At 36.1% G+C, this 26272-nt stretch overlaps 1 protein-coding gene across 1 annotated transcript in view; it reads right to left on the bottom strand.

Annotated features, from left to right (window-relative positions):
• The window catches only part of LOC5565687 (protein disks lost), a 286162-nt gene that overhangs the window by 112084 nt on the left and 147806 nt on the right, over positions 1-26272 (bottom strand). Inside the window, exons 4-5 of the mRNA XM_021844895.1 lie at positions 11196-11352; positions 10293-10574 (exon numbers count right to left, since the gene is read on the bottom strand). Of these exons, the coding sequence (XP_021700587.1) occupies positions 10293-10574; positions 11196-11352 (439 nt within the window). The remainder of the gene's footprint in view (positions 1-10292; positions 10575-11195; positions 11353-26272) is intronic.

The raw sequence follows: 26272 nt of genomic DNA, 5'->3' as shown, positions 1-26272 counted from the left end.
CAACAACAACTTCAACGCCACTGTTCACTATGGGTGTGCTATCTTTGAAGTGCTTGTTCATAGAATATGTGTCGTTTCTCATTCGAGTGTTTTATCGATAGAAACGCATCGACGACAGCGATTTACTTGCTGTAGACGGCCTATCTAGGCTATCTAGGTACGCTTAAATTTTACCGGGAAAAACTCAGTTTATATCACATCATGATCCTATTAAAACGAAATATGATCATTGGCGTATGACCAGGGGGAGTGACAGGGAGCCAGGCCCCCAGAATCCTTCAGCACCCTCTCCCCAGAAATTTTTCATAATGCTCAACATTGAACGAACAAATAAATCATATTTACACTGATGCATAACAATCTCATGTGTTGTTGAAGAATTTATAAAATGAAAACAAAATACATTTTTCACCTCCCGGTTGTCACGAGGTTCGTGAGGTTATCCACATTAAATGCTTGTAGTAAAGCGCGTACTTGTTTGAACATTTCATATATAAATTTTTAAATTGATTATTCCAAAATATGTTTGGTTTCCATATATTGTAAACTTTTAGAACTTTGCAAAAAAAAAACTACTGGAAATTCCTCCAGGAATTCACCTTTATATTTTTTTTTTCAAAGTGTTCCATAGTGTTCAATTTTGCCAGAAATTTCAAAGAAAAAAACTTGTAGGGTGCAGAGCTACTTGGGCACTTCCATGATTCACTTTGGCATGGGGGTTTTTCCTCGGCCGAATTGTTTGAAACTTCGCAATAAGAAGCACTTCAATACGACCCATATTGTGACCAAATATGAGCTCAATAGCTTAAAAAAATACCTGCCCAAGTGAATCGAAAGTGCCAAGAATAGGATCCGGCTCCCTAATAGTTCATCCAGTTAATCGTTTCTATGAAAACATTAAAAAAAATAACAAAAAGTTTTCTGATAAAACTTAAATAATGTTCCAGTAAATTTCACCAGGATTATTACCATGTTTTTCAAAGGACTCTAACGAGTACTGTTCGAGGTTCTGTTGAAATTCTGCTGAAATTCTGCTAGAATAATCTGACTATATTCCTGCGTAAAGTTTTCACAAGCTCTGTTAGAAAATGTTTCACGAAATTCATAAACAGAGCATTAGCCCAGATGACCGTACAATTCGTAGTTACTACTCCGTGATTGACCAGAACAATCGAGGTTGCACAGAGATTTGAATGGGGCTTGGGATGAGCTTACCCTTCTCAATGTGCGCACATCGAGAGCTGAAAATTTAAAAATCATTAACGGCACCGGCCACGTTTTTACGGTCATCGGGAAAGGGTAGGAATGTTAGACAACCATTGTTACTAGAGACCTAAGATTTTTCTGCATCTCCATTAGAGTGATGTAAATTTTGAAATGTTTGCTCCCCTATGCTTAAACGATTTTAATTATAGTAAATAGCATTCTCCCAAAGTTTGAGGTGATTCGGAAGAAATTTGGCTGTGCACACGTTATTTGAAGTTTGTATAGAGATTACTATGGAAAACGCCAACCTTTTGTGTTCAGCTCTCTATCTCTTCGTCATAATATTTTATGGAAAAGTGAACAATTGCTTCTTATGTGAAATCATCCTAGCTACAACTTTGCCGAAGACCACTTTTTGATTGGACGTCAGGATAAATTGTTATTCATCATCATAAAGTTGGTTTGCATGTCGCATGCTTCACCAACTGTTCGGCAGGCAACAGTGGTGCTCCTGGCGGGGAGAATAGATCAAAGTAATCCAGGCTACTATGTTCTACAGCAAAAAAGCAGTGTTGCTCTGAATGTAATTGAATGATCATCTCAGCATGATTTAGACTTTGTTATCAATAATAACAAATTATCCTTACGTCCCATCGAAATGTGGTCTTCAGCAAAGTTGTAGCTGGAAAGTTTTCACATGAGATGAGTGTGTTCACTTTTCCATAGATTATTATGACGAGCAGTTGGAGGACTGAACACAAAAGGTTTGCCTTTCCCATAGTAATTTCCATATAAACTTCAAACAGCGTGTGCACAACCAAATTTCTTCCGAATCACTTCAAATTTTGGGAGGATCATTTTCACCATAATAACCATCGTTTAAGCATAGGGGAGCAAAAACTTCAAAATTTGCATCAGTCTAATCTCCATAGTTGCCATGGAAAGGATATTAGGTGATACGATCCATGATATATTCACACCTAACCGAATTCGCGATACAACTGTAGCTCACTAAAACATATATGTAAATTTTCTATAAAAGTTTGTAATGATTTTGCTTGAAACATATTCTGGCAGAATATTATATTTAAATGGTCCTCTAAGGAATTTCATCAAAATTAGAGTAAAGTGGGACAAAAGTTCGAATGGGGCAAGAGTTTCTTTTTAAGATTTCTAGCTCAATTCAAAACAAATCCTATAAGAGTCATGGTGGTTCGAATGCTATTCAAGTAAGAGACTTTCACTCTAAATATCATAAAAATCGATTGAGATTTGAAAAAGTTATGGCTATTTGTTGTTTTTCGACGTGAATATTGAAATTTTTGGTCAAACTTTCGTTGCATGGAACCAAATGAAGATAAAATCTCTTTTAATATTTTATGTAAGGGCGTTTCTAGGCCTATCATAAGTATTCTTTGAGGTGTATTAGTTTTTGCATATATGCTTGAAAAAAAAATTTGTCCCATAGTGGGGAAAAAGTTCGAATCAGCGGGCAAAAGTTCGACCAATGTATAAATTCACGGAAAAAATAGCAAATTGCCTTAAATCCACATATTAGATTAAAATTTAGCTAAATTTACCTGATCGTGCGAAAAATGTCACCAAAATTTTACGTTTCCACTTAGTTTTGCGAAAAACTGCTATTTGAGGGGGTTAATTTGGGCAAGTTTTTTGAAAAAAAAATTTAGTGTGTAAACAATAGTTTACGGCTGGTATAAAGTATGCCTGTCATGAAAGTATCGATATTTTATGTTTTAGCCAGCAAACTTCTGACCCGCATTAAATTCAAACTCTTGCCCCACCGGTGGGACTAAAGTTCGTTTAAGACCGTCAATTTTTAAACAGTTATAATTAAAAATGGATAAATATTTTGACACAAGTTTGTTCAGAAAAAATATAGCCAATATGTTGAAGGTTCATTGTATGGTATTTGTTTTGTTTCATCTGCTATTATTTTTCTGGAAACTTTGATTATACCACTAAGGTCGAACTTTTGCCCCACCTTACTCTATTGTTAGGATTTTACTCTCTAGCTATTTTAAGGCTGAATTTTTAAAGAAGTTTCTGGAAAATCCAAAAGTTTGAAGAAGGAGTTCTGGGGCATATAGTGACAGAGACTATGGAGTGATGATTTTCATAAAAAGTATGTTTAATCAAAGGAATGTCTACAAAATACTTGTAAGGAAGATTTTTGATAAAGTAGGTACATAAAATAAACACCTAAACTGCCGTTCTACGCATATTTGTCCCACGGTCCATAAGGTTTACGTAGAACATGGGACAAGTAGGCGTAGAACGGCAGTAAATGTCTTTCGCAATTTAACCAAAACAATGTTCAAGTATTTCTGCAGAATAACAACACCACAACTTTTCAAAAGATAGTAAAAATCAGCTCTTTCAGAAGTTTTGATATTGAACTTGAGTAGGATATTTGCACTAAGATCTAAGATACCAATAACTTCAGTAATTTTAAGAATTTCTTGATTTATCAGCATGGGCGCAAGACAAATTGGCAGGAATTCTTTTAAAATTCTGTCATATGTGTGGTCAACAATGCTTGGAGAAAATCTAATACAAAATCCGTGAAATAGTTTGATCATTCCCACAAGAATTTCACAAATAAAATTCTCGGAATCTTTTGACAGAAATTGATTAAGGAAAACTACCGAAAAACTGAACACTACATATAATTTGTAATTGGATTAAATCGACAAATTGATGTGAAATTTTCGAGAAAGTTACACGTCTTCTCGTTGAGAATTGAACTCACGACTCCCTGTTCTATAGATAGGGCGTGTTACATCCCTACGCCACGAGAGGACTCATAGACGCAGACGTTAACCTGAATTCGATTTCAGTTCAATAATCATGTGGTCCTCTTTCGCAAAGCGCACCTTTTTCGGAAGAATTAGATGCCCATCCAAGCACAACGCTTTCTATTTAATCCAATTGCAAATTATATGTAATGTTTAGTTTATCGGTAGTTGTTAAACTTCCACTCGGCAGGTTAGCCGTAAACAATTAAGGAATTTAAATAATATTTTTTCCGAAAAACTTTGTTTGGAGCTTTCTAAAGCTTTTTTTATTTCAAACCATTGAAATGCCTTAACATTTGCAAATCTGTTTTCCTTTCGATCATAATTTATGTTTGAGGAATGTTCATTTTATAAAGTGGCCGCCTTGTTTACGATTTTTATTATTTATAAATGAAACTTAATCGATTTTCTCAACTAATATTTTTCGATGTTATTGAAATGTAAAATGCAGCAATATGGTGTTGGTTGAAGAGCTTCCATAAACCCCAAAGAAAAGCTGTACATAGTGCAATATGGAACATTACTTTTCCTAAGGGGTCATCCATAAACCACGTGGTCATTCATGGGGGGAGGAGGGGTCTGGTCAATGACCAAGGTCCATACATACCGTCGTTGGGGGTGACAATGGGTCAAAAAGGGATGTGTACGAATTATTTATTGAATAACTATCGCAATTTAACTCCAATAAACTTCAAATTTAGTGTGTGTGTACTTTAATGGTACATTAACTACTGTTCAAAACATTAAAGAAAAATATTTATTCACAGCGGCACCACAAGTGAATGAAAAATGACCCAATCTCACCCCATAGAGGGGGTGACATTGGGTCACTGTAATTGAAATAACTTGTTTTTGATAATATGGTTGCAAAACCATTCAAAGCTGAAGAATATTGATGAAATACGATGCAAACAAGATGAAAAGATATCTAAGATGTTTCACAAGTATGATAAACCCACTTAAAAGAACGATTATACCAAAAAATTGAAGAGCTATGAGAAAAAATATGTAAAGACAACATTCATCGTTAAGTTTACATAAATTTTCTATTTTTTTCACTCGAATTGTCTTCAAAGTCTCATCTCTATTGCCATGAAGCCTATTCAGTTTCCACAAAGGTGTACTGAAACAGTGATTATTTTAAACCTTCGCAAATAGTTAAATTTCGGAGCGACATTCCACGATCAATACATTTCAGGCAGATGTTGACGTCATAATCACGATATTTCAGTGTTCCAACTCATTTGTACTTCCAGGAGATGTTTCTATAATATGAAAACACTGATAAATAATTAATTAAAAAAAAAAACAATCCATTTGATAAAATTTTACGATGTTGCTGTGCACGAAACACAGTTGCTGGATTGAGAAGTTGTCAAAATGCGTTGCATTGTTATTCAATGTACGGAATCCTCAAGTAGACTAGTTTGATGTTTCAGAGATGCTGTATTTAGAAAGAATAAACACATCTTAATGAAAAAGAGAACTACCGGCACCGTAAAATGTCAAAAAAAGTGGACTTGCAATTTAATTTACTGTCGTTCTTGTTTGACCCAATCTCACCCCCATTTTTGATGTTTTAGACACCGTATCGAAAAAAATAAAATATTTGTTGAAAAATCAAATAAATTCCGGAAAATACGTGTGAAGTGTAATGAAAAGACTTTAAACCTTCTATTAATATAACGGTAGAGGTTAAAGTACATGCGTGATACTTTGCACAGGAGAAATTTAATGTTGTAAATTTTATCTAATTTCAACATACAAGTTTATTGATATAGTAAACAAAAACTACTATTTCTAAAAATGTATATTGTGATGAATTATGTGTAATAATATGTTCCCTAACATATGAGTTATTAATTTTAGTAATATCACCGTTATTAGCTGAAATATTTCATAAATCATATTTTTCCGTTTTGGCCCAATCTCACCCCCCAGACCCATTGTCACCCCCATCGACGGTATGTTTAAGTTTTTGTATCGACAAATGACGACGAAGGGGAGACGGGAGGTTCAAGAGTCCCAAAAATAATGACCACGTGGTTAATGCACAGCCCCTAAATCTCGCCCTAGAAGCCATTGGTAACCGAGTGTGTAGCTTGTTGTTACCGAGCAAATGAATGGATTTACACGCTATTCACCAATGCTACGATGAAGAGAAGATATTCCTCTATCTATCTATTCCTCTATATTGCGTTTTTAAGATTACCTTTTTTATTTAAATTTTTATAAATAATATCGTACGAAGAGGTATGAAGGTACGGGAGAACGAAGAAATGCCCACCGAATTATTGGATAGTCTCATACGCCCAATCTACAAGAAAGGGCACAGACTGGAATGTGTCAATTACAGAGGGATTACCCTGATGGATTCGACGTACAAAATTTTGTCGCGCATCCTGTTTAAAGGCTCTCCCAGATCTAAGCGACTTTTTACGGCGACAGTGACAGACAATCGCCGCGATTTCGCTGATATTTCGCTGCATGCACTGTTTGATGAGCGCGTCTAAGCCACAGCGACGCGATTACGCAGCGATTCGCGTCGTGTCAGTCAAGATGGTTTCATAGAAGAGTGCTTGCAGCGACACAACAACGAAATCGCGACAATTTTTTGTCGCTGTCGCCGTAAAAAGTCGTATAGATTTGGGGAAGCCTTAACAAACTGAAACCGTTTGAGGAGTCCTTCGTCGGCGAAAACCAAGCTACCGATGCACCATGGAACAGATGCTTACCTTGCGAATGATCCTAGTTAAATTTCGAGAGTATAACTTTAAGACTCACCATTTATTTATTGATTTCCAGACGGCGTACTTTCGACCGAATTGAAGTGTATTAAGAAATTCTGTTTTTCTCAAATGACAGTGCCCTAGAGCAGATGAAGTTCCAATTCAGGATTTAATATTTTCGAAGATCTGTTCAATCAGGTTATTGCCCTGAGTGCCATGGCAACATGTGGCGGACAAATTAGCTTCATTCGGTAAGACAATTTCGTTGCTAGAAGGTTTAAGGTGAAACATCTCGGAATCTTCGAAAGCCGGCACAATGGCCGACTTCTCCCCCTACTCACGTTTTCAAAGGCACATCTGATCATCTTATTTTAAGCTTTCTACTAGTGCACAAAGCCAAAATAAAAAGTGCACTGTTGTGGGATGCTTTCTTCTCAAGATTTGTGCCTTTGAACTGGTTTACCTTAACAGTGCTTAAAAATCTACATTATGTTATTTCTAGGTCATAGTGTTGTAGATAACACATTCCATTGGGGTGAATGATTCACTTTAGTAAGGGGGTATTGTCTGTTTCATTCGCAACAAAACGCGCCGCCAACTTTCGAACAGACTGAAAAAATCGTCGCCAGCAACCCTATCAAAGGAGGTGATTTGCCTTTGTGTTGGCAAGACTGGTGAAACATCAAATTAACAGCGGTTGCTTGGCTGGCGACAATTTTGGCGACGACTACAAATCGTCGCGTCCGATTGGGTGCAAAACTTTCAATTTTCTCGAATGAATTACTTTAAGTGCTGTAATAGAAATCATATCTGTACGACGCATCTTGTGGCCAAACATGAACCCAAAAGTTTTCGAAAAATTCTCTGCCGAAATGATTTGAAAGTGCCAAGAATTGTATCCAGCTCTCTTGTGATGCGTGTGTTTTTGTGTCGCGCTGTAGAAAATGAGGTGCAATTGCACTGAAGGCACGGAGTAATATCTGGTGATGACCGTTGCTTTTTTATATTGAAATTGTTTGCATCATGTACATCACGTATCAGTCTGGGAAAAGTATGCTTGCCGCACCCGCTTGGCGCTACTGTAGGTAATAGATGACAGGACTGCCTAGAGGTAAACTTGTTGAAACCACTTAAGTAAGATAGATTTTTGCAAAACCTCGAAGATTGATTCTCCGATTCTCTTATTATTTTTTTACCGTGACATTTGGTTTGCTCTCATGAAACTGATACCCTTTGGTATTGAATCACTGTTGCTAAGTGATATTTCATGCTCATTGTTTACTTCAACAATGATCGCTCATAATCGCAAACTGGAATTTGACTGAGTGGCACAGTTCGCTCGCAGGACATGGTTGCTACACACTTAGATTTTTTTCACGAGCTCGGCTGTGCAAATCTCGGTTTTTCAATTTTAACCTAGACTCAGCTAACAAATTATTCGGTTGCTTAGCAACGAAGCACGATTTACTGATACTCGGCCTTTATTTCCTGAGATCCCTGAGGCTAGGCAACTTCAAACCTAAAAAATCGACTCTTCTTAGTTCCCTTTAAATTTGAAATATTTTTCGTTAACCAATGGCTTTAAAACTGTATTTTTGTATCTTAATAAATATTACCCTCATAAACTTGATTTTTTTTTTCGGAAGACTTCTAACAACAATCAACTCTCCGTTGCTCGATATTTCGTATTTCGATATCGAGTAGTAAAAGTTGGTTTTCATGGATACCTCGATGATCCCTTGGATCGCAGTTGCACTGATTTTGTTTTCTGTAACTCGATACCTGCCTAACTCGATGGTCCCTTCAGAAAAGAATTAACTGTAATCATACTATTAAAGTAGATTGCCAAGTTTTTCAGACATTATCCAACAATCATTAATTTTTAAAAAAGTGACCGTCCTAAATATTTGGGATTATTCCATTAATATTCGATTATTTCGATAGCACTTTCATTCCCACATCATTGCTCATTATAAGTTAACCGATGTATAGAAAACCGATTGTGAATTCATTGATGAATTAAAAAGATAAAGCATGCTCAAGGTGGCTACTTTATAAAATGAAAAATCCAAAATCTCTGGAGGAATTAATGAAAAAATAGAAGGAGTTTTTTACGGTTTCCCATCACACCCTTTCCGCGACCTTAAAAAACAGCGTTTTTCCAACAAACAACAAACGTTTTTCGAACAAACAATATTGAAAATTTAATTTGCTATACTGTTTTTCAATAATAAAATGATTGTTTATCATTTTTTTAAAGATGGAAATAGCTACTTGACTATTGGATTAATCTAATGAGTATGAATTAAGGGGACACGGGAGACCGTGTTGTTTTCCCTATCTTTCGTCTCACTCTAACAATAATCATCAAAACTTTGTGGAAGCAAATCTCGAGTTTTAGTGAACCGATGAAGCTGAAAATTTATCGAGTTGTGCACTACATATATAGAATCATAGTGATACATTTTTGCATCGATATATGGAGTGGTTCTTGGGATTTGCTTCTTGAAATGGATAGGGTGATTATGATGACGTCCCGTGCGGCCTTAATAGGCTAGTGACTATTGCAAATCGTTGATCTGTTTCGGTGTGTCTCAAGTTCGTCGGAAAGCAATGGAGCTCTGGAGCAACTAAGGAAAAAGAGGATTAAGGCGAATCCCTTGACAACACTGTTATTAGGAGATCTATGCGAAGATCTCTATAGAACTTGTTGAAAGTATTCATAAAATGATTCCTGAAATAATCTGGGATGAATCTCAGGTACAATTTACACACATTTCGAAAAAAGAAAAACAAAAAAAAGGGGTCGTATACCAAGACCATTTTGCTTTCAATATTCGAAGAGAAAGCAATAAACGAATTATTTGATAATTTAAGAATGGCATCTCACTAAATTTTCAGAATCTGCAGAAAACCCTGAAAATTACTAAAAATATATTTTGAGGATATCTTCGAATTTTTTTTTAAGTAAATTCCTGACAGATTTACTGGAGAATACATTAGTACGATATCAGTACGAATCCTTATGACAATTTTTAAAGGTATCTATCATAGAAATCTTGTTGGAATCCCTAGAGAGATTTTTTGGTGATTAATTGAAGAAAGTCAGGAGATAATGAAATAGGAGTAAATTTTGTTTAATAAAACCACAATGAAGAACTAAAAAAAATGTTGTTGTAAACAGTGTATAAATTGCAAGAAGAGTCCCTGTAAGAGTGAATGGTGGATATTCTAGAGTAATTTTTGTTTAATTTATGCAACTCTTATGTTACGAGAGAAATTCTGAAAAAAAATAGACGTAGGAACAGTGGAACAGTGTGGAAGAATCACCCATCAGACTTTTTAAAATTTCTTTCCTTTTCTAAAGAAATGCAGGAATATTGTTTTTAATGGACAAATGGAACATGTAGAGGGATGGTTAAAGATACTTGAAAAACATACTAGCTACGCCAATGAGTACGACCAACTCAAACGCCACTGTTAACGCCATAAAACTCCCCCAGCAGCATATCTAATTGTACGTAAAAGCACCACGACTTACCACATATTCGCAATCGTGCTGATTATCTGAGCTGGACACATTGAGCACCTCGTACGAGGAGCCGTTCATTTCGAGCAGTTCGTGGATCAGCACGGCCTTCAGCTGCTCGATGAACGTTTGGTTGCTCTCACTGGCAATGATAAAATCACGGAAAAACGCCTGACTTCCGGGGAACAGATACTGGGTGGAGAATTGGCTGGGGGCAACCAAGCGCTGCCGCAACTTGACCAACTTGGCCGGGTCCACATTCGGCAGATCCATCGCCAGTTCCGAGGCTGCGTTCTGTTGGCAAGACGATAAAATAAAAGTGTTGATAAAAGCGTGATTAGGTGGAAGCGATTAGCATGTGGAAGGATGAGAGCATATCGCATCTGCTTGTTGCTGAGGGAACCGAATCGATTTTAGATTTGTGAGTTGCCAGGAATATGATGAGATGGCAAAATGATGACAGGAGCACATTAGCCCGGTGTGTAAAGTTTTTCAATCTGCTTGTGTATACAGTGACGGACAAAACAATCACAGTTGCAACCCCAACCCGATTCGGGTTCGACCGAACTACAATTTGTTCGACGTTAGTTTGACGACATTAGATAAATAGCTCCGGACCTTCATGTCAACAAATATGTTTCTACGATTTATAGGAAAACGACCGTAAAAAAATACTAGTGCGACTATAGGGGACTGTTTACTAATGGAAAACCGACCTTATTAGAAAGAAAAACAAAAAAAAATCGGAGAGTTGAATTGTTTTCGCAGTAGATGTCTTATCGTTTTTTCAGCCACTGTATATTACGCCATAATGGAACTATGTTGAAAGTTTCCACGTCATTCATAATTGTGCATCTATTTGAATTCAATATTTAATGCATAATGCAAAAGTACACTTTCCCACTTAATACTTACGTCAAAGTTGCAGGACTGGACAAGCTGTGCCGCGAAGAGTTTCGCCAGATGAGCCATATTGATCGGATGTTCCATGATGGCCAGCAGGGAACGCACCTTCCCTCCGAGCTCCGCCAAAAAGTTCCACGTTGGATTCAGATGTTTGAAATCCCACGTCCTGCGGCAGATTGAAGCATAGATGATGGGCGCATTAAGGTAGGAAAAAGAAAAAAGCGGAACCATTTAGTACATTGCAACAACAAATTAATTAATACGATAAGCTGGAAGAGAAGCGTGATTCGCGTGGGTGGGGGACGGTTTGGCCGATGAGATATGGCGAGAGAGACTGTAAGACGAATTCCATATAAATCGGTCAGCTACAGAACCAGACCATCTTCGACTTGCAGTAAATCTTACACATTTTTTCGGTGTGGTAGGATAAATCTCAACAGTTTCGAGCTAGAAATATTAAAATAAGATGCATTCAAAAACCCATAAGATATTTTCTGAAGTTATTCTTGAGTCAAATTAACCGTTTTTCTATGAAAATACTTATTCTACCATAAAAAAAAGTGTAAAACTTAATCCAAATCGAAGATTACCAGACACGATTTCTAATAATTTCGAGTCATTCTGGATGGAATTCGTCTCAAGGCAACGTGCTTACATCTATCTTGTGGTTGAAGGTTAGCGGGGCGTAGGGCTATAAAATGGGGTGGAATAACTCGTTCCACTGGGCTCGAAATGAGTGAACGAACAGGCGTGCATATAGAAGCAAGCGCCATTCTTCCGTCGTCACCGCCGCCGGAGGCAAATCACATCGTTAGAAGGGCCCAGCCAGCCAGGCAATGTGGCAAAGAGGATTATGGCGAAGGATTACAAACGTTTAAGGCGGAGGCGTTTTCGCACCTTTGCCTCGCCGCGTATTATGTTGCCAGGCTGCCTCCCACAGACATGGTATTATGATGAAGGCTCGGTTAGAGTATCAAGAGAACCTCTCGGGCTCCCGAATGTGTGGCGAAATGAAATCAAGCAGCATGCTGTATCCATCCATAGACAGATATTCATTCGCCAGGTAGGATATTGTTTGAACAAAGACATCGTCTACATCGTGATTCGCTACGATGTTTCTCGTGAAAACTTATGTAACAGTACATATCATTACATCCTTTTGCTTCAAGTTAGGAAAGATTAATCACAATTTAGATGTTCACTGGCAACGTTCAGAACAAGAACTGATAATTTTAAATTAGGTACATACTAGGTTTTAAATGCAGTCGGTGTAGGTGACAATGGGCTTAGGGAGTAAGAATCAGTCAAAACTTAATTTGAAATATCTCAACTCAACAATTATTGGGACATTGAAGCAAATTAAGCAAAATGTGCTCTTGGTAATTGTCAGCGAAATCGCCGCCACCTGAGCACCCTATGGTCTCTTTCTATGCTACAGGACTGACATACAAAATACAGTTTCATGAGTGATGGAAAAGTATACAATCGGAACATTGTTGACAAAGTTATTCCAGAACATCTCTGGGTCAGGTAGGGTAAAATCACATAAACTTCCTTTTAGAACTCATATATCATTTGAAAACGAAATGTTTTCATACAAAAAGAGAACAGGACCCTCTGGGCCATTTCCTGAAAATTTCCCAGTTTAAATCAATAGACCAACACAATTGGCATGCCATTTGAAAAGATAGGACTTTTCCGCACTTGCATTAACAAACATACAAACATGTACAAACATAGAAAATGTGTTAATTTTATCTGAAATTAATTTCTTAAAATCGGTTCTTCCATGCAACCGTTACAACACGTTACACACAGAAATTGAAGCTGTCAGACTTTTTTCAAATGTAAACTAAAACCTTTTTTCAAATTTCTGAACCAAAAGCGCAGAATTTCTTCGGCTTTCCATTGTCAATCGATTGATTAGACTATGGGCAAACATATTATACAACCAATGTCGTGGAGTTAGTCGCCAAACGATAAAAATGTCGGGTGTCCAAAATATATACTTGGAGGGTCCTAAATGTATTGGTGTGTCTAACATAATGAAAAACAGTGCTTCACAATTCAAATAGATCCTACATGACCGTTTGGGCATTTTTATCTCGTAGAGGAAGTTTTTCTCTACATTTTGGCATGATCTTTGACTTGGTTACGCTGTGCAATAAATTAATTGGGACAAAAAACTAAAATCACTTTCTTAGGGAGTCCAAAATACGACCGTTACCCTACAGCTTGACCTATTATTCAAAGAAGATGTTTTTAATAAATCCATATTTGATCATAAAATTCCGTTGTAGGCCAAAAAATTGTTTATGAGCTTATTGGTTGTACTAGGGTGCCGGTACCAATGGTTGTCATGTACCAGTAGATTGGACTATGGAATAAAACGAATATTTTTCGATAAAAACGACATGTGGTATTTTTGGTGGATAGATCGTCTCTAGTTTAGTCGATTTGCCAAATTTCAGCTTTTTATTTTATCAAAAAGTGATATAAATAATTAAGTTTATGCAAATAATTTGTTCTCTTGCACCAGTAGTAGCCGTCGTGTTCCAGTAGTGGATCAACGGATGGAAGCAGTTTTTAAAATGGATGTATAAAAATGAAGAAAAGCCCTAGAGATGATCTTTATGCTTCATTCGATAGATATTAATTTCTGTTCCGAGGGAAAAATGTTAAACCTATGTAAAAATTTACCATTTTGATTAATATTCCTTGTATCATTCCCGAACGTCTACTACTGGAGCACTAGCGCAACTACTGGAACACGTGTACCAATAGTGGCTCAAGCGATTTTATGTTAAAATATTAGTTTTATCACTCTTTCTATATTTTTCCCATATACTAGAGGTTGAAATCTTTCTGTTGACGCCAAAAGATCTCTGTTAAGGCTTTTCGTTATTTTGTTATGATTTTCATAGCTTAGGTAGTCCACTAATGGCACCGGCACCCTATGAATTTTAAACTACTCTGATGACAAGATTTACAATATCTATTCAATCTACTGGTGCTGTTCCTCACTTATTTTCAATATGTATTATTACCAAGCCTCTAGAGACATCTGCAAAGCTTTAGAAATGTCATACGATATGTAATGTTACCTTGAACCCCCACTCTTTTCAACAATATCCTTCACAAACTGTCTGTGCTTATTTTTATTTTGAATTTCCATGTAGGTACCCTCCAATCGTACAGAAGTACATCGGTCATCGATTCGAAAATTATAGTTATTCCGGATTTATCACGGAAAGTACTGAGGTAATCCAACTTAAAGAATCAGCAATTACTTTAAGTTCAAGTCCATGGCTTGCGGCACATCAAAGTTCATGATTTAGCAAACTAAGTCTAAAGAAGAATAGAATGCGAAATACCCGGTTCCCTGGCGAAATGGTAATTAGGGGGACATGGGGCAAGAAGGACACCCGGGGCAAGAGTGCCACCTCTAATTTCACGTAGTTCAAATCAATTTTTTGATGTTTAACGCCGGATAAGTATAAATTGAGTACTAATTGAGGGTTGTGTTAATATTACAGTTAAAAATGTTTAGTACAAAAAATTAGAAAAAATGTCTTTAACTCACCAACGCAAAATATGCGAAATACCGTCGATGGGGGTGACAATGGGTCTAGGGGGTGAGATTGGGTCAAAACGGAAAAATATGTTTTGTGAAATATTTCAGCTAATAACGCTGATATTACTAAAATTAATAATTCATATGTTAGGGAACATATTATTACACATAATTCATAACAATATTAATTTTCAGAAATAGTAGTTTTTGTTTACTGCATCAATAAACTTGCATGTTGAAACTAGATAAAATTTACAACATTAAATTTCTCCTGTACAAAGTATCACGCATGTACTCTAGCCTCAATCGTTGTATTAGTAGAATGTTGAAAGTCTTTTCATTACACATCACAGGTATTTTCCGGAATCTGTTTGATTTTCCCACAAAAAAATCATTTTTTTCGGTACGATGTCTAAAACATTGAAAATGGGGGTGAGATTGGGTCAAGCAAGAACGATGATAAATGAAATTCCAAGTCCACTTTTTTGACATTTTACGGTGCCGGGTGTTCTATTTTTTCATTAAGATGTGTTTATTCTTTCTAAATACAGCATCTCTGAAACATCAAACAAGTCTACTTGAGTATTTCGTGCATTGAATAACAATACAACGCATTTTGACAACTTCTCAAACCAGCAACTGTGTTTCGTGTGCAGCAACATCGTAAATTTTTATCAAAAGGATGTTTTTTCTAAATTTGATTATTTATCAGTGTTTTCATATTATAGAAACATCTCACGGAAGTACAAATGATTTGGATCACTGAAATACTGGGATTATGACGTCAACTTCTGAGTGAAATTTATTGATCGTGGAATGTCGCACCGAAATTTAACTATTTGCGCAGGTTTAAAACAATCACTGTTTCAGTACACCTTTGGGGAACCTGAATGGGCTTTATAGCAATGGAGATGAGACTTTGAAGACAATTTGAGGGAAAAACCAAGAAAATTTATGTAAACTTGACGATAAATGTTGGGTTTACATATATTTTCTCATAGCTCTTCAATTTTCAGTGTAATCTTTCTCTTAAGTGGGTTTATCATACTTGTGAAACATCTTAGATATCTTTTTGTCTCATTTGCATCGTTTTTTGTCAATATTTTTCAGTTGTGAATGGTTTTGAAATCATATTCTCAAAAACAAGTTATTTCAATAACAGTGACCCAATGTCACCCCCTCTATGGGGTGAGATTGGGTCATTTTTCATTCACTTGTGGTGCCGCTGTGAATAAATATTTGTCTTTAATTTTTTGAACAGTTGTTAATGTACCATCAAAGTACATACACACCAAATTTGAAGTTTATTGGAGTTAAATTGCGATAGTTATTCAAAAAATAAATCGCACATATCCCTTTTTGACCCATTGTCACCCCCAACGACGGTATTATAAGAATGTAAAACTGGAAAACAAGGTTTGACTCCCAATAAATACAAAACATATTGATTTTTCCGCACAGTATTGCTGATTTTCAAATGTTTAATATAGCTGTGAGGATTTTTTTTCGAAAAAGTCATTTTGACATTAAATTTTACATATATAATAAAAGTATGCCTTATGGGGCAAGAGGGACACCGCAATTTTCTCATATAAAATCAAATGAACTTTTATTTTTCTTGTTTAATATTGCATTCAATCAATGTTTCCTACTAAATAAAATCAAAATAAACCATCTTGGACACTCAAAATGATTTCTGAAAATGTTTACCATTTTTGTTGCAGTCAAATGAGATGAAAACTAAATTAATTTCGTAAAATTTCTTTTTAACTATAAGTCAACTTTTATCTCTCAGTTTTTATCTTTACTTACTGCACAATTTATCCTTTAGGCGGGGAAATAATAATATACAAATTTTGTGACATTTTGCTCTGGTGGTCTTCTTGCCCCATACGAGTGGCACTCTTGCCCCGTGCCTCGTTTAAAAACCTCATAAGAAGGGACATTTTCAAAAATCTCAAATCATCATGTGTTTCTTATATTTTTGTAATCTATCGATAACATCATTTAGAACAAGAGCTGAGCTTGCCCCTACATTGGAATAATCTTCAAAAATTGTGCTAATCAACCATGATTTGAACCTATATATCTTAAGGTGTCCTTCTTGCCCCCAGCCCCCCTATATTGGCGATTCTGAGCCGTAGCTTGCGACATATCAATCTTCATGAATTTGCAAATCAAGTCGAAAGATGGTTCAAACCTAGGGGATGCGAACTGAAAATCCACAAGCAGCCAGGCTGCTGTTAAACAAAAATGTACATGAAAATGATCCGAGTATGCCTAGGGATGACCGGTCTAGATTTCGTCAGGCTAAAAACTGTTGTTCAATTTACAACTGCCAAAAAATTGGTCCAAATTATGCAGAAATCTTTTACAACATTTTCCAAATATATTTTAAATTAACACACGGCCAGAAACTTTCTGATTTAGTCATTTGGATTGGATTTATCGCCTGCTTTGAAATCATTATGCTTTGTGTGAAGCATTTTAAGAGTGTACTTATAATGTGGTTTTCTGTGGACTAGCAAACAAACAACGGTTAGCACTCGTGGAAAAGATTTTGTTCAATTTGAACGACCTAAACATTCGACTTCGCACCCTCCAGTAGGCCGTCCCTTATTTTTCGAAAATGCGAAATGATATAAGTTCGTCAATGTAAAGTGCTCGTTTTGGTAAGAAAAAAATCAGGTAAAAATTTGAAGTCCGTACGTGGACGCTAAGTGGTCCCCCAACGACCCTAAAGGTATTAGGTGTAGATGACCCCTGTGCGCCAAATCGAGCTCGCTGCTCTAGTGTACGCAACATGAGTACGAAAAGCCACTAGTAACAAAGTGATAATCAGCATCGAATTTTAAATAAAATAATATTTCATACTGTGAATATTTTCAAAACATTGCACGCTGACATAAAATTCATAACTACAAAGGGATCGTTCCAATATTACGTAACACAACAAGGGTAGAAAGGGGTACTTCCGTAGTGTTACGGTTTATTTATCTAAAATTGGCAAATTTTGCGTTACGTAATATTCGAATCATCCAAAAGAAAACGAACTTCTATGCTGATTATCAACGCTCGCAGAACAATTTGTTACTGGTGGCTTTTCGATCTCATGCTGCGTGCACTAGAGCAGCGAGCTCGATTTTGCGCACAGGGGTCATTTACTCCTAATACCTTTAGGGTCGTTGGAAGACCACTTAGCGACCATGTACGGATTTCAAATTTTTACCTGATTTTTTTTCTTACCAAAACGAGCACTTTACAATGACGAACTTATAAATTTTCACATTTTCGAAAAATAAGGGACGTCCAACCCCCCAGGTTCAAACGTCTTTGAATGACTTGACCGCATGCCGGATTGTTCCGGATAGCCGGTTCCCTAAGAAAAATGGCCACTAAATTGGCGGTTCTGAATCCTAGCTGGCGTAATATCAAACTTCATGACTTCCCAAATCAAGGCTAAAGAAGGATGATTCAAACGTTTTTGAATGACTTGATCACATGTCAGGTAGTTTTGGATACTCTGTTTCTCAGGGGAAGTGGCCATTGCATTGTTGGTTCTGAGACTTATATTGTGCCATATTAAACTTAATTAATTTGCGAATCAAGAATAAGGAAGAATATTTCAAAGGCTTAGGATGACCTGGCCACATAATGGGTTAATCCAGATAACAGGTTTGCCATCAAATCAAACGAATGGTCAGATCATGTAAAACCTTCCCGCATGAACTGGCGTAGACGCAGTGGTACATACTTAAACTGTGGGAGCCAGTTTAATGCATCATCAATTCATCCCCCTTTGCGCATTGGTCTGCATTCTGACGTGGCAGGCGCCATTATCGCCTAAAAAATAGAAGATCACCCGCACTTATACAGGTGTTATGAGGGTGTCTGTTAGTCCCAAGCAGTCATCTGGTTGATTCCTTGTGTAAGTGCATCTGATCTGGCGATACTGGAGTAGCTACCACGGGCGGCCAATCAAGCTCAAGCTCAAGCTCATGAAACTACAACTCATAGTGAAGAAATCCTCCAAATTTCATAAAAAAAATATTGAGTTATGCTCAAATACAAGCAATTTGAATTTTGTATGTCAGCCCCGTAGCCTACGGGTTAATAGCTGGGACCTTTTCCTTATCCTTATCCAGATACTTACACTGGAGAGTCGCTTCTGCAGTCAGAGATCTTAATCATATCCTCCAGCACTTGCTGAGCTAATTGTTTACAGGCTGCACTCTCTAGCGTGACATCGCTCTTTAAGACTGGGATCATTTCATTTTGTTTTGTCAAGTTGTGCCGTTACCCTCGAGTAGTCTTGCTTTACAGCTAAGACTAATTGTCGCATCTTCAGAAGACTCATTTTAAAGTCCTTGTTGATATTTTCATACGTGATTGCTAAGAAAACTCGATTATGACATCGTGTTGCTTAGCAGACACCTGCATTATGGGGAGGAACTTCTTATTGCGATTAGTCCCGTCCTTCGATCATTTTACCTGCTGTTGTTGAAGTTTGTGTCGCCAAGTTGGGTTTTCGGTTAAACAAAACTAAACATCTATTGTTTTTGTTTTTAAAAATAGACAAACCCCCATTGGAATTCGACCTATACGTTTTTTTATTAGTGTGAAGGTGAAGTAAGATATTATTGCTATAGTAGCAATTGCGGCAATAGTGAGAACAAAAAGAGATTCCACTAGAATACAATAGCTAATATTCCCAGGAATGATAGAACTACTTGTTTTCGACGATAACTAGGCCTTCATAAGAATATTCATGCAATACACACCGAGAAATAGTATAGTATATTGGTGATAATCTGGAGACAGAATGTTTATATATTTTGTTCAGTGATATTGAAAAGTTAAGGCATAGCTTCCCAATCTTTCCGAAACGCGTCCCACCTACCCCTCAGGCTTATATCTTGTGACTCACCAATGAATACCAGTACAACGCCATATTTTTTTTTTTGAAAAACAAGTATGTAGATTTGAGTAGCTTGTACCTATTAATTACGCCTTAATTGATTATCTTTGACAGATACGCGTATTTCGACTATCACTTGTAGCCTTGAAAGTGAGACAATTCCCTTGTAATTAGCAAATCCAAAAATGGTAGAGTATTAATTATCCTTTTCCTCTTGATGAGAAAATTCAATATCTTTGTGTGTACTGTTAATTGCTTCTGAAATTTTAAGCAAATAATCCTACTCGATAACACTGAACACATTATCCACATACCTCGTCCAACGCTTCGGTAACAAATTTTCTTATTCAAAATGCTTTCAAAAATGGCATAAACAACTCACTCAAAAACGGAGACACTCCTTTAGTCTGTTTATAAAAATTACTATGGATGCTAAAATAGTTCTCTTCAATACAAACTCTGGTTAATTTGATATAATATCGAACTTTGTTTTTCCAATTTGATTTATTATGTTAGTTTAGTAGCCATTCTTCAACGATATTTTTTTTGTATTTATCAGCCAGCAAAACCGTCTCGCAAAATTTATCAAAATGTCTTCATATACTTAGGTATTATTTTTTTATCTATGAAGATACATTCTATGCAGCAAATTTAAACAAACTACAAAATTGTTGGACATTTTTCAAGATTTTTTGGATTATCGATGAAAACTGAGGACTTTTTGGAGACTTTTTTCTACTAACTTAAATGTATGAAACTATATGGAGTTTTAAATTGAATAATTATGAAAACTTTGGAGTTTTAAGGCTATCATTCAGTAATTTTAAATGTTGCTGTCTTGTTAGCAAAGTTGTAAATTGTTTGAGTGTATTTGAGGGGGTTTAATATACATTGATATAAATTATAAATTGGGTTAAATATACATTGCTGCCTTACTTATTGAACTTTCGAGAATAACGACCTTGATGTTTTTCAATAATTCTTGACACCACACAAAACTGTATGGAAGCCAAAATATAAGCCAATCTTCTACGGATACCTATGATATTTTTTCTATTTTACGGAAAATAACTTCAAAATACTTGAAAACAGTAGAAAATTTCAATACACCTAACTCAATATCAACCAAAATGTAACATTAACTTCTTTGAGTTTGGGCCCCTTTTTTGTCCCTTCAATGAAAACCTACCAAATCCTGGTGGTGCACCTCCAAAAAAACTAGTTTTCCATCTCAACCATTAAAATGCAAAAAACAGAGATTGTGAACCTCACAGACAAAATACTACAAGACTTAAATAATAAATTATAACAGGACCTGGAAACTTTTGTTGCTGTTTTAAAACTATCATTATAGTTTTATGAAAAAAAATGTCTTGATAACTGTTGCAAAATAAATGAGAAGTTTTTTGGAAACATTTGGAAATGTAACAAAATATATGTAATCTTATAAAATAAGTTTTTTTGCAAGCCCCCTGATACTGGCTTCACAGTTTGGGTAACTAAGAGATAAGGTATTTAACAGGTGGTTTCCATGACGAGACGGTTCAATGAAGCCTCGTCTTCAAGTTTTGTACTATTTTATTAGTAGCATTTTAAACATTACATTCGTTTCTTATATCTAGGTGTTCTGTGTTATTAGACAACACTATCGTCTTAATTTGATTAACCTTAATGAGGCTTTTATTACTATTTTGTTAACAACATATTACATAAATGTAATTTGCCGTAACCTACCTTAACCTAAATATATAACGCATTAATCGTGGCAATAGAAGATTGTAACGATTTTTGCCTGAAATTATTAATTATTTTATTTGAATTCGTTCCAATGTTTCAACATTGGATATTCTATGTAACTCATTGGTACTTTGCCAGGGAGGAAGCTTCAGAATCATTTTCAAAATTTTATTTTGAGTCCTCTGCAGAGCTTTCTTCCTGCTATTACAACAGCTAGGGTAATTTACAGTTTCAATAAATTATACAGATTAATTTGTAAGTTAGCTGTACTATTGGACACAATAAATTTAATCAGCACATCAATTTCTGAAACGAAATATTTATTGAAAATTTTTATCGGTAGGTGGAACGAAAATTTCAATTCTCTTAAAAAATAACTTAAGCTGGGGCTGCTATGAAATAAGCTGTGTGGTAAAACATACTACGTATATTGGGTTAAGCACCTATTCACGATATCAGTAAAAGTCTACTTTAGTTATTTTCTAAACATCCGTACAATTTACTCGTATCTATTAATTATATAAAATCATTTTCAATTGCACTTTCGTTTCACGTACATTTTCCATTTGTTGAACACTAGCATAACATGAAAGGCTTGGTTTCATCAACAGTATTGCCAGATTTTTTATTTTCGTACCAAACACCTATATTGCAATGGAATATTGCATTACACAATATAGTATTGTTTTTTGCTTTAAATATCTGTTGAATAATTATTATAAAAATCCTATAATGGTGTATGTTGCAATGGTGAAAAACGCGATTCAGAAAAGTATAATTAATTGCATCCCATTCCCATAGCCATTCTGATTCTTTTTTTTCGAATTTCACTATCTTCACTATGGCATCAATGCCATCACCTTTTGTATGTTTACACCATGATTGAAATTACGCATCGGCAGCCGATTTTTCCGGAGTATAACCTCAAATAGCCGTAGCGGTAAACGCGCAGCTATTCAGCAAGACCAAGCTGAGGGTCGTGGGTTCGAATCCCACCGGTCGAGGATTTTTTCGGGTTGGAAATTTTCTCGACTTCCCAGGGCATAGAGTATCTTCGTACCTGCCACACGATATACGCATGCAAAAATGGTCATTGGCACAGTAAACTCTCAGTTAATAACTGTGGAAGTGCTCATGAGAACACTAAGCTGAGCAGCAGGCTCTGTCCCAGTGGGGACGTAATGCCAGAAAGAAGAAGAACCTAAATCTCGCGATTGATGCTGTAATGTCGAAAATAATGTACATTAGGAGAAGCCGCTAAAGTCTATGGAGTGTCGTAGGGGACGATTCACTTCCGTTTCAGCCCAGAGTGGTCAGGGAAAGTGCTTCGCGGACCTAACCCTGGCCTCACAACCGACGAGGAGCGCGAACTTGCAAGTTGAATGAATGCGGGAGTAAAACGGTCAACATTTAGCGGCAATCGTTCAACATTAGGATAAAATGGATTATGTATGTGTTCAACAATTGGGTATAGAACTATCTTTTTAAATATATATTTTTTCAATTAAAAATGGACATTAATCGTCTACGGTGTTTAATGCTTTTTTAGCAACCTTTCTATCAAAATTTCCATGAAAATCAAATAACAAAAAAACGTCTATCTTAACCGTTCAACATTTGGCGATTTACCATATACCATTTAGTCCATATTGGTACAGCATACAACATGGCTGGCCTGAAAATTTGTTTGAATATCGAAAGCTTGTTCTTAGGACAAAGTTTTGATTTTCTATTAATAAGGGGATAAAGACATTTTACATAGTTGTTACATTTGGCTTGAATGCCCTCAATGTGATTTTGGAAAGTTAAATTCTTATTTAGCATGAGTACAAGATAAATAACTTCATCTGACCAATTTATTGGAACCCTTCTCAATGTAACAAGAAATTTGTAACTAATAAATACATTGAAAGTTGTAAAATTCAATTATATTCGATAACGCCAGAAGAAAAAATACAGAGATTAGTTCTTAACCAATTTACAGATTAAAAATAAAAAGTAACGCTTTTTCAGTAATAAATTCTGCCCCCTTCAAAGATGGCAACAATGACAAAGTGCCTTCTGCCTACCGACCATTATTACACTCCATCCCGGAGGCAGCCCCATATGTCGCACCACCAATCTAATTGCCTATCAACAACGAAGCTCAAGTGTAAATTTTAATAGCTCTATCATGATTTCGGAATAATTTATTACTGCCGCGCCGCCGTCCTCATCGTCGCCCACGCCACGTCTAATCTGGCAGGCGGTGAACGCGGTTTCGATGAGCAGAACTAAAACCATCGCTAGCTAGTCGATAAAACACGATGAAGCATACCGCACGGTAGCTACAGACGAATTCCATCCACAATGAGTCGAAATTAATAGGAATCGTGCCCGATAATCTTCGATTTGGATTAAATTTCGTTCATGTATTCGGTGTAATAGAATAACTGTTTTCTTATACGTAATGGCCGACTCAAGAGTAACTTCTGAAAATGGCCTATGAGTTTTTGCAAGCAGTTTGTATAAAAACTACATATCTGCAAAACTATTGGTTATAGAGAAAAACGTTCTATGAAGGATTTATAGGTAGCTATTTGAGCTAGGTAAAAAAATATGCAATAAATTGTTCACAATAAAAAAAGAAAAATAAAGCTTTAATTTTAAGCTGCACAATAATCAAAATTTAATATTTTTAAATTTCCACCATAAAATCTTTAAGGACATCTGTCTCTTTTCAAACTATTAAAATAAAAAGTTTTTCAAGAGCAACTTTTTGTCACATTTTTAAATGTTGTTTTTTATGAAATATAAACGTTTTAATGATAAAATATAGATTAGGAAACTCTTGATTACTTCTCTAGAAGTGATCGTTCAGTTTTTGTTTTTTTTCACGTAACCCAATCGATTTCTTACAACTTCTACAAGTTTTCCAGTTAGAAATTGTTCAAATAAATTGCATGCAATAGCTCATGGGCTATTTAAAGAATGGAAACTAATTCTATCATACCGAAAACATGTGTAAAATTTACTTCAAATCGAACATGGTCGAGTTCTGTGACTGACCGATTTAACATGGAATTCGTCTACAGTAGTGTTACTGTAGTAGGTCGCTGTCGTCGGTCGATTACCTGACTGTTTAGCGGATTAGGAATGACTGAATGGAAGTCCTTCAAACATGTTTGCTGTTGAAACGGGTATCGTCACGACGACAATGCGGCACCGCTATGGTGGCTCTTCGTCGGTCCTAAACTTGAGGCAGACGGGATGGTTTCTTTAATTCTCCAGCCAAAGTGTGCCTACCCGAGCTACCTCTGCATTGGTTGCTGATTAATTATTATTGAATTGACGTTGTAACATAGAGAGAGCAGGTCGCGATTGAATGGAATGAAATGCTACTAATAGATTGGAAAATTAGCGTGAGCTTAGCTTGAATAGTTGATTGACTAGACAAATTGGCTGCTAATGGGGAATGCCTTGTTGCGCATACGACAGAGAAAGACAGCCATAGGCGTACCCAAGATTTCCATCAAAAGAGGGGGTGGTGGCGGATCAATTCCAAGATTGATTCAATACTTCAATACTTGTTTAGATTGATTGATTTGACTTGTTTAGATGTTTTTTTTGATCAATACAATTTTTATGAAATGAAAACTGCTGTAAAAGCCGTTTTTCCAAACCAAAGTTTTGACACTTACACCTCTTTGCTTCATTATTTCCTAGATCACTTACATCCTTTCAACAGAATTTCTTTATGGATAGCAAGAATTCAAAGTAATTTCATTAAAAGGTTCTTTTCGGTATCTTTGAGCATACATACAGAAATTCTACCAAAGTTTATTCAGAGATTTATACACTGATAGGCAAAATAAAGTGCCCACCTTACCAGTTTTAGAATTTTTCTCATTGATTTGGTTCAAATTAAAGTTAACACACTTAAATCTTCATTGATATTTTATTTTTGATATTTTTTTAAAGTTGCACTTACGAAATTTTGATAAAAAAAAATTTACTCAAAGAAAAAGAAAATCAATTTGTATTGAAAAAAATAGTGACAAAATAAAGTGCCCACTTCCTTCTTGGCCCCAGGAAAGATGATTTAAGAAAAATAAAAAGCAATTTAATAGTTAATGTGTCCTCCTTTGGCCTTAATGACTTGCTGGAGGCGCTTCGGCATTGTTTTTCACCAGGTTTTGTAGGTGTTGTGGTTCTAGTTCTTCCCAGGCGCGCTCCAAGGCCTCAAAATAATTATTTTTGTTGGTAACACCAGTTTTGTCAACCCTGGCATCGAGAATCGCCCACAAATTCTCGATGGGGTTGAGGTCTGGGGTTTGTGGAGGCCAATCCAGCGGTTTAATCCGACAAGACCGGAAGAAAGACGTGGTCTTCTTGGCAGTATGCTTCGGGTCGTTTTTCTAGAGAAATATGAATTTCTCTTCAAGGCCCGTCTGGATCAGCGAAAAAAGATTTTCCCGCAAGATGTTGATGTAGGAATCTGCCGTCATAAACCTTGAAAAAAAAAAACGAAATAAATTCTAGAAATACTTGTATTACACTCTCGATAAACGTCTTCAGGATTTTCAGGATATGTAAAATGCACCGCTGCGTGAGCTTTCTATGTAATTCGTAAAGATAAAAATTCTTAGAAGAATCCGAGAAAGGTAGAACTGGGAATTTTTCAAACAACTCTTGAGAAATGTCTATCAATTTCATGAAGAGAATACCACAAAAAAATATTTCTAGCATTAGCATTTCTGTACATTAGCCTGGGACACGGTTATATGAAAAAAAATAGAGTCTCGTTCCAGTGCACTTTTTGGATTGCATTTAGGTCCCATAAAAACTGTGCAAAATTTCAGCTCGATCGCTGAAACT

The sequence above is a fragment of the Aedes aegypti genome, chromosome 2 (genome assembly GCF_002204515.2).
Source record: "Aedes aegypti strain LVP_AGWG chromosome 2, AaegL5.0 Primary Assembly, whole genome shotgun sequence".
Taxonomy (NCBI): domain Eukaryota; kingdom Metazoa; phylum Arthropoda; class Insecta; order Diptera; family Culicidae; genus Aedes; species Aedes aegypti.
The sequence above is the reverse complement of the archived record's forward strand: the minus strand, read 5'-3'. Positions and strand labels throughout refer to the sequence as shown.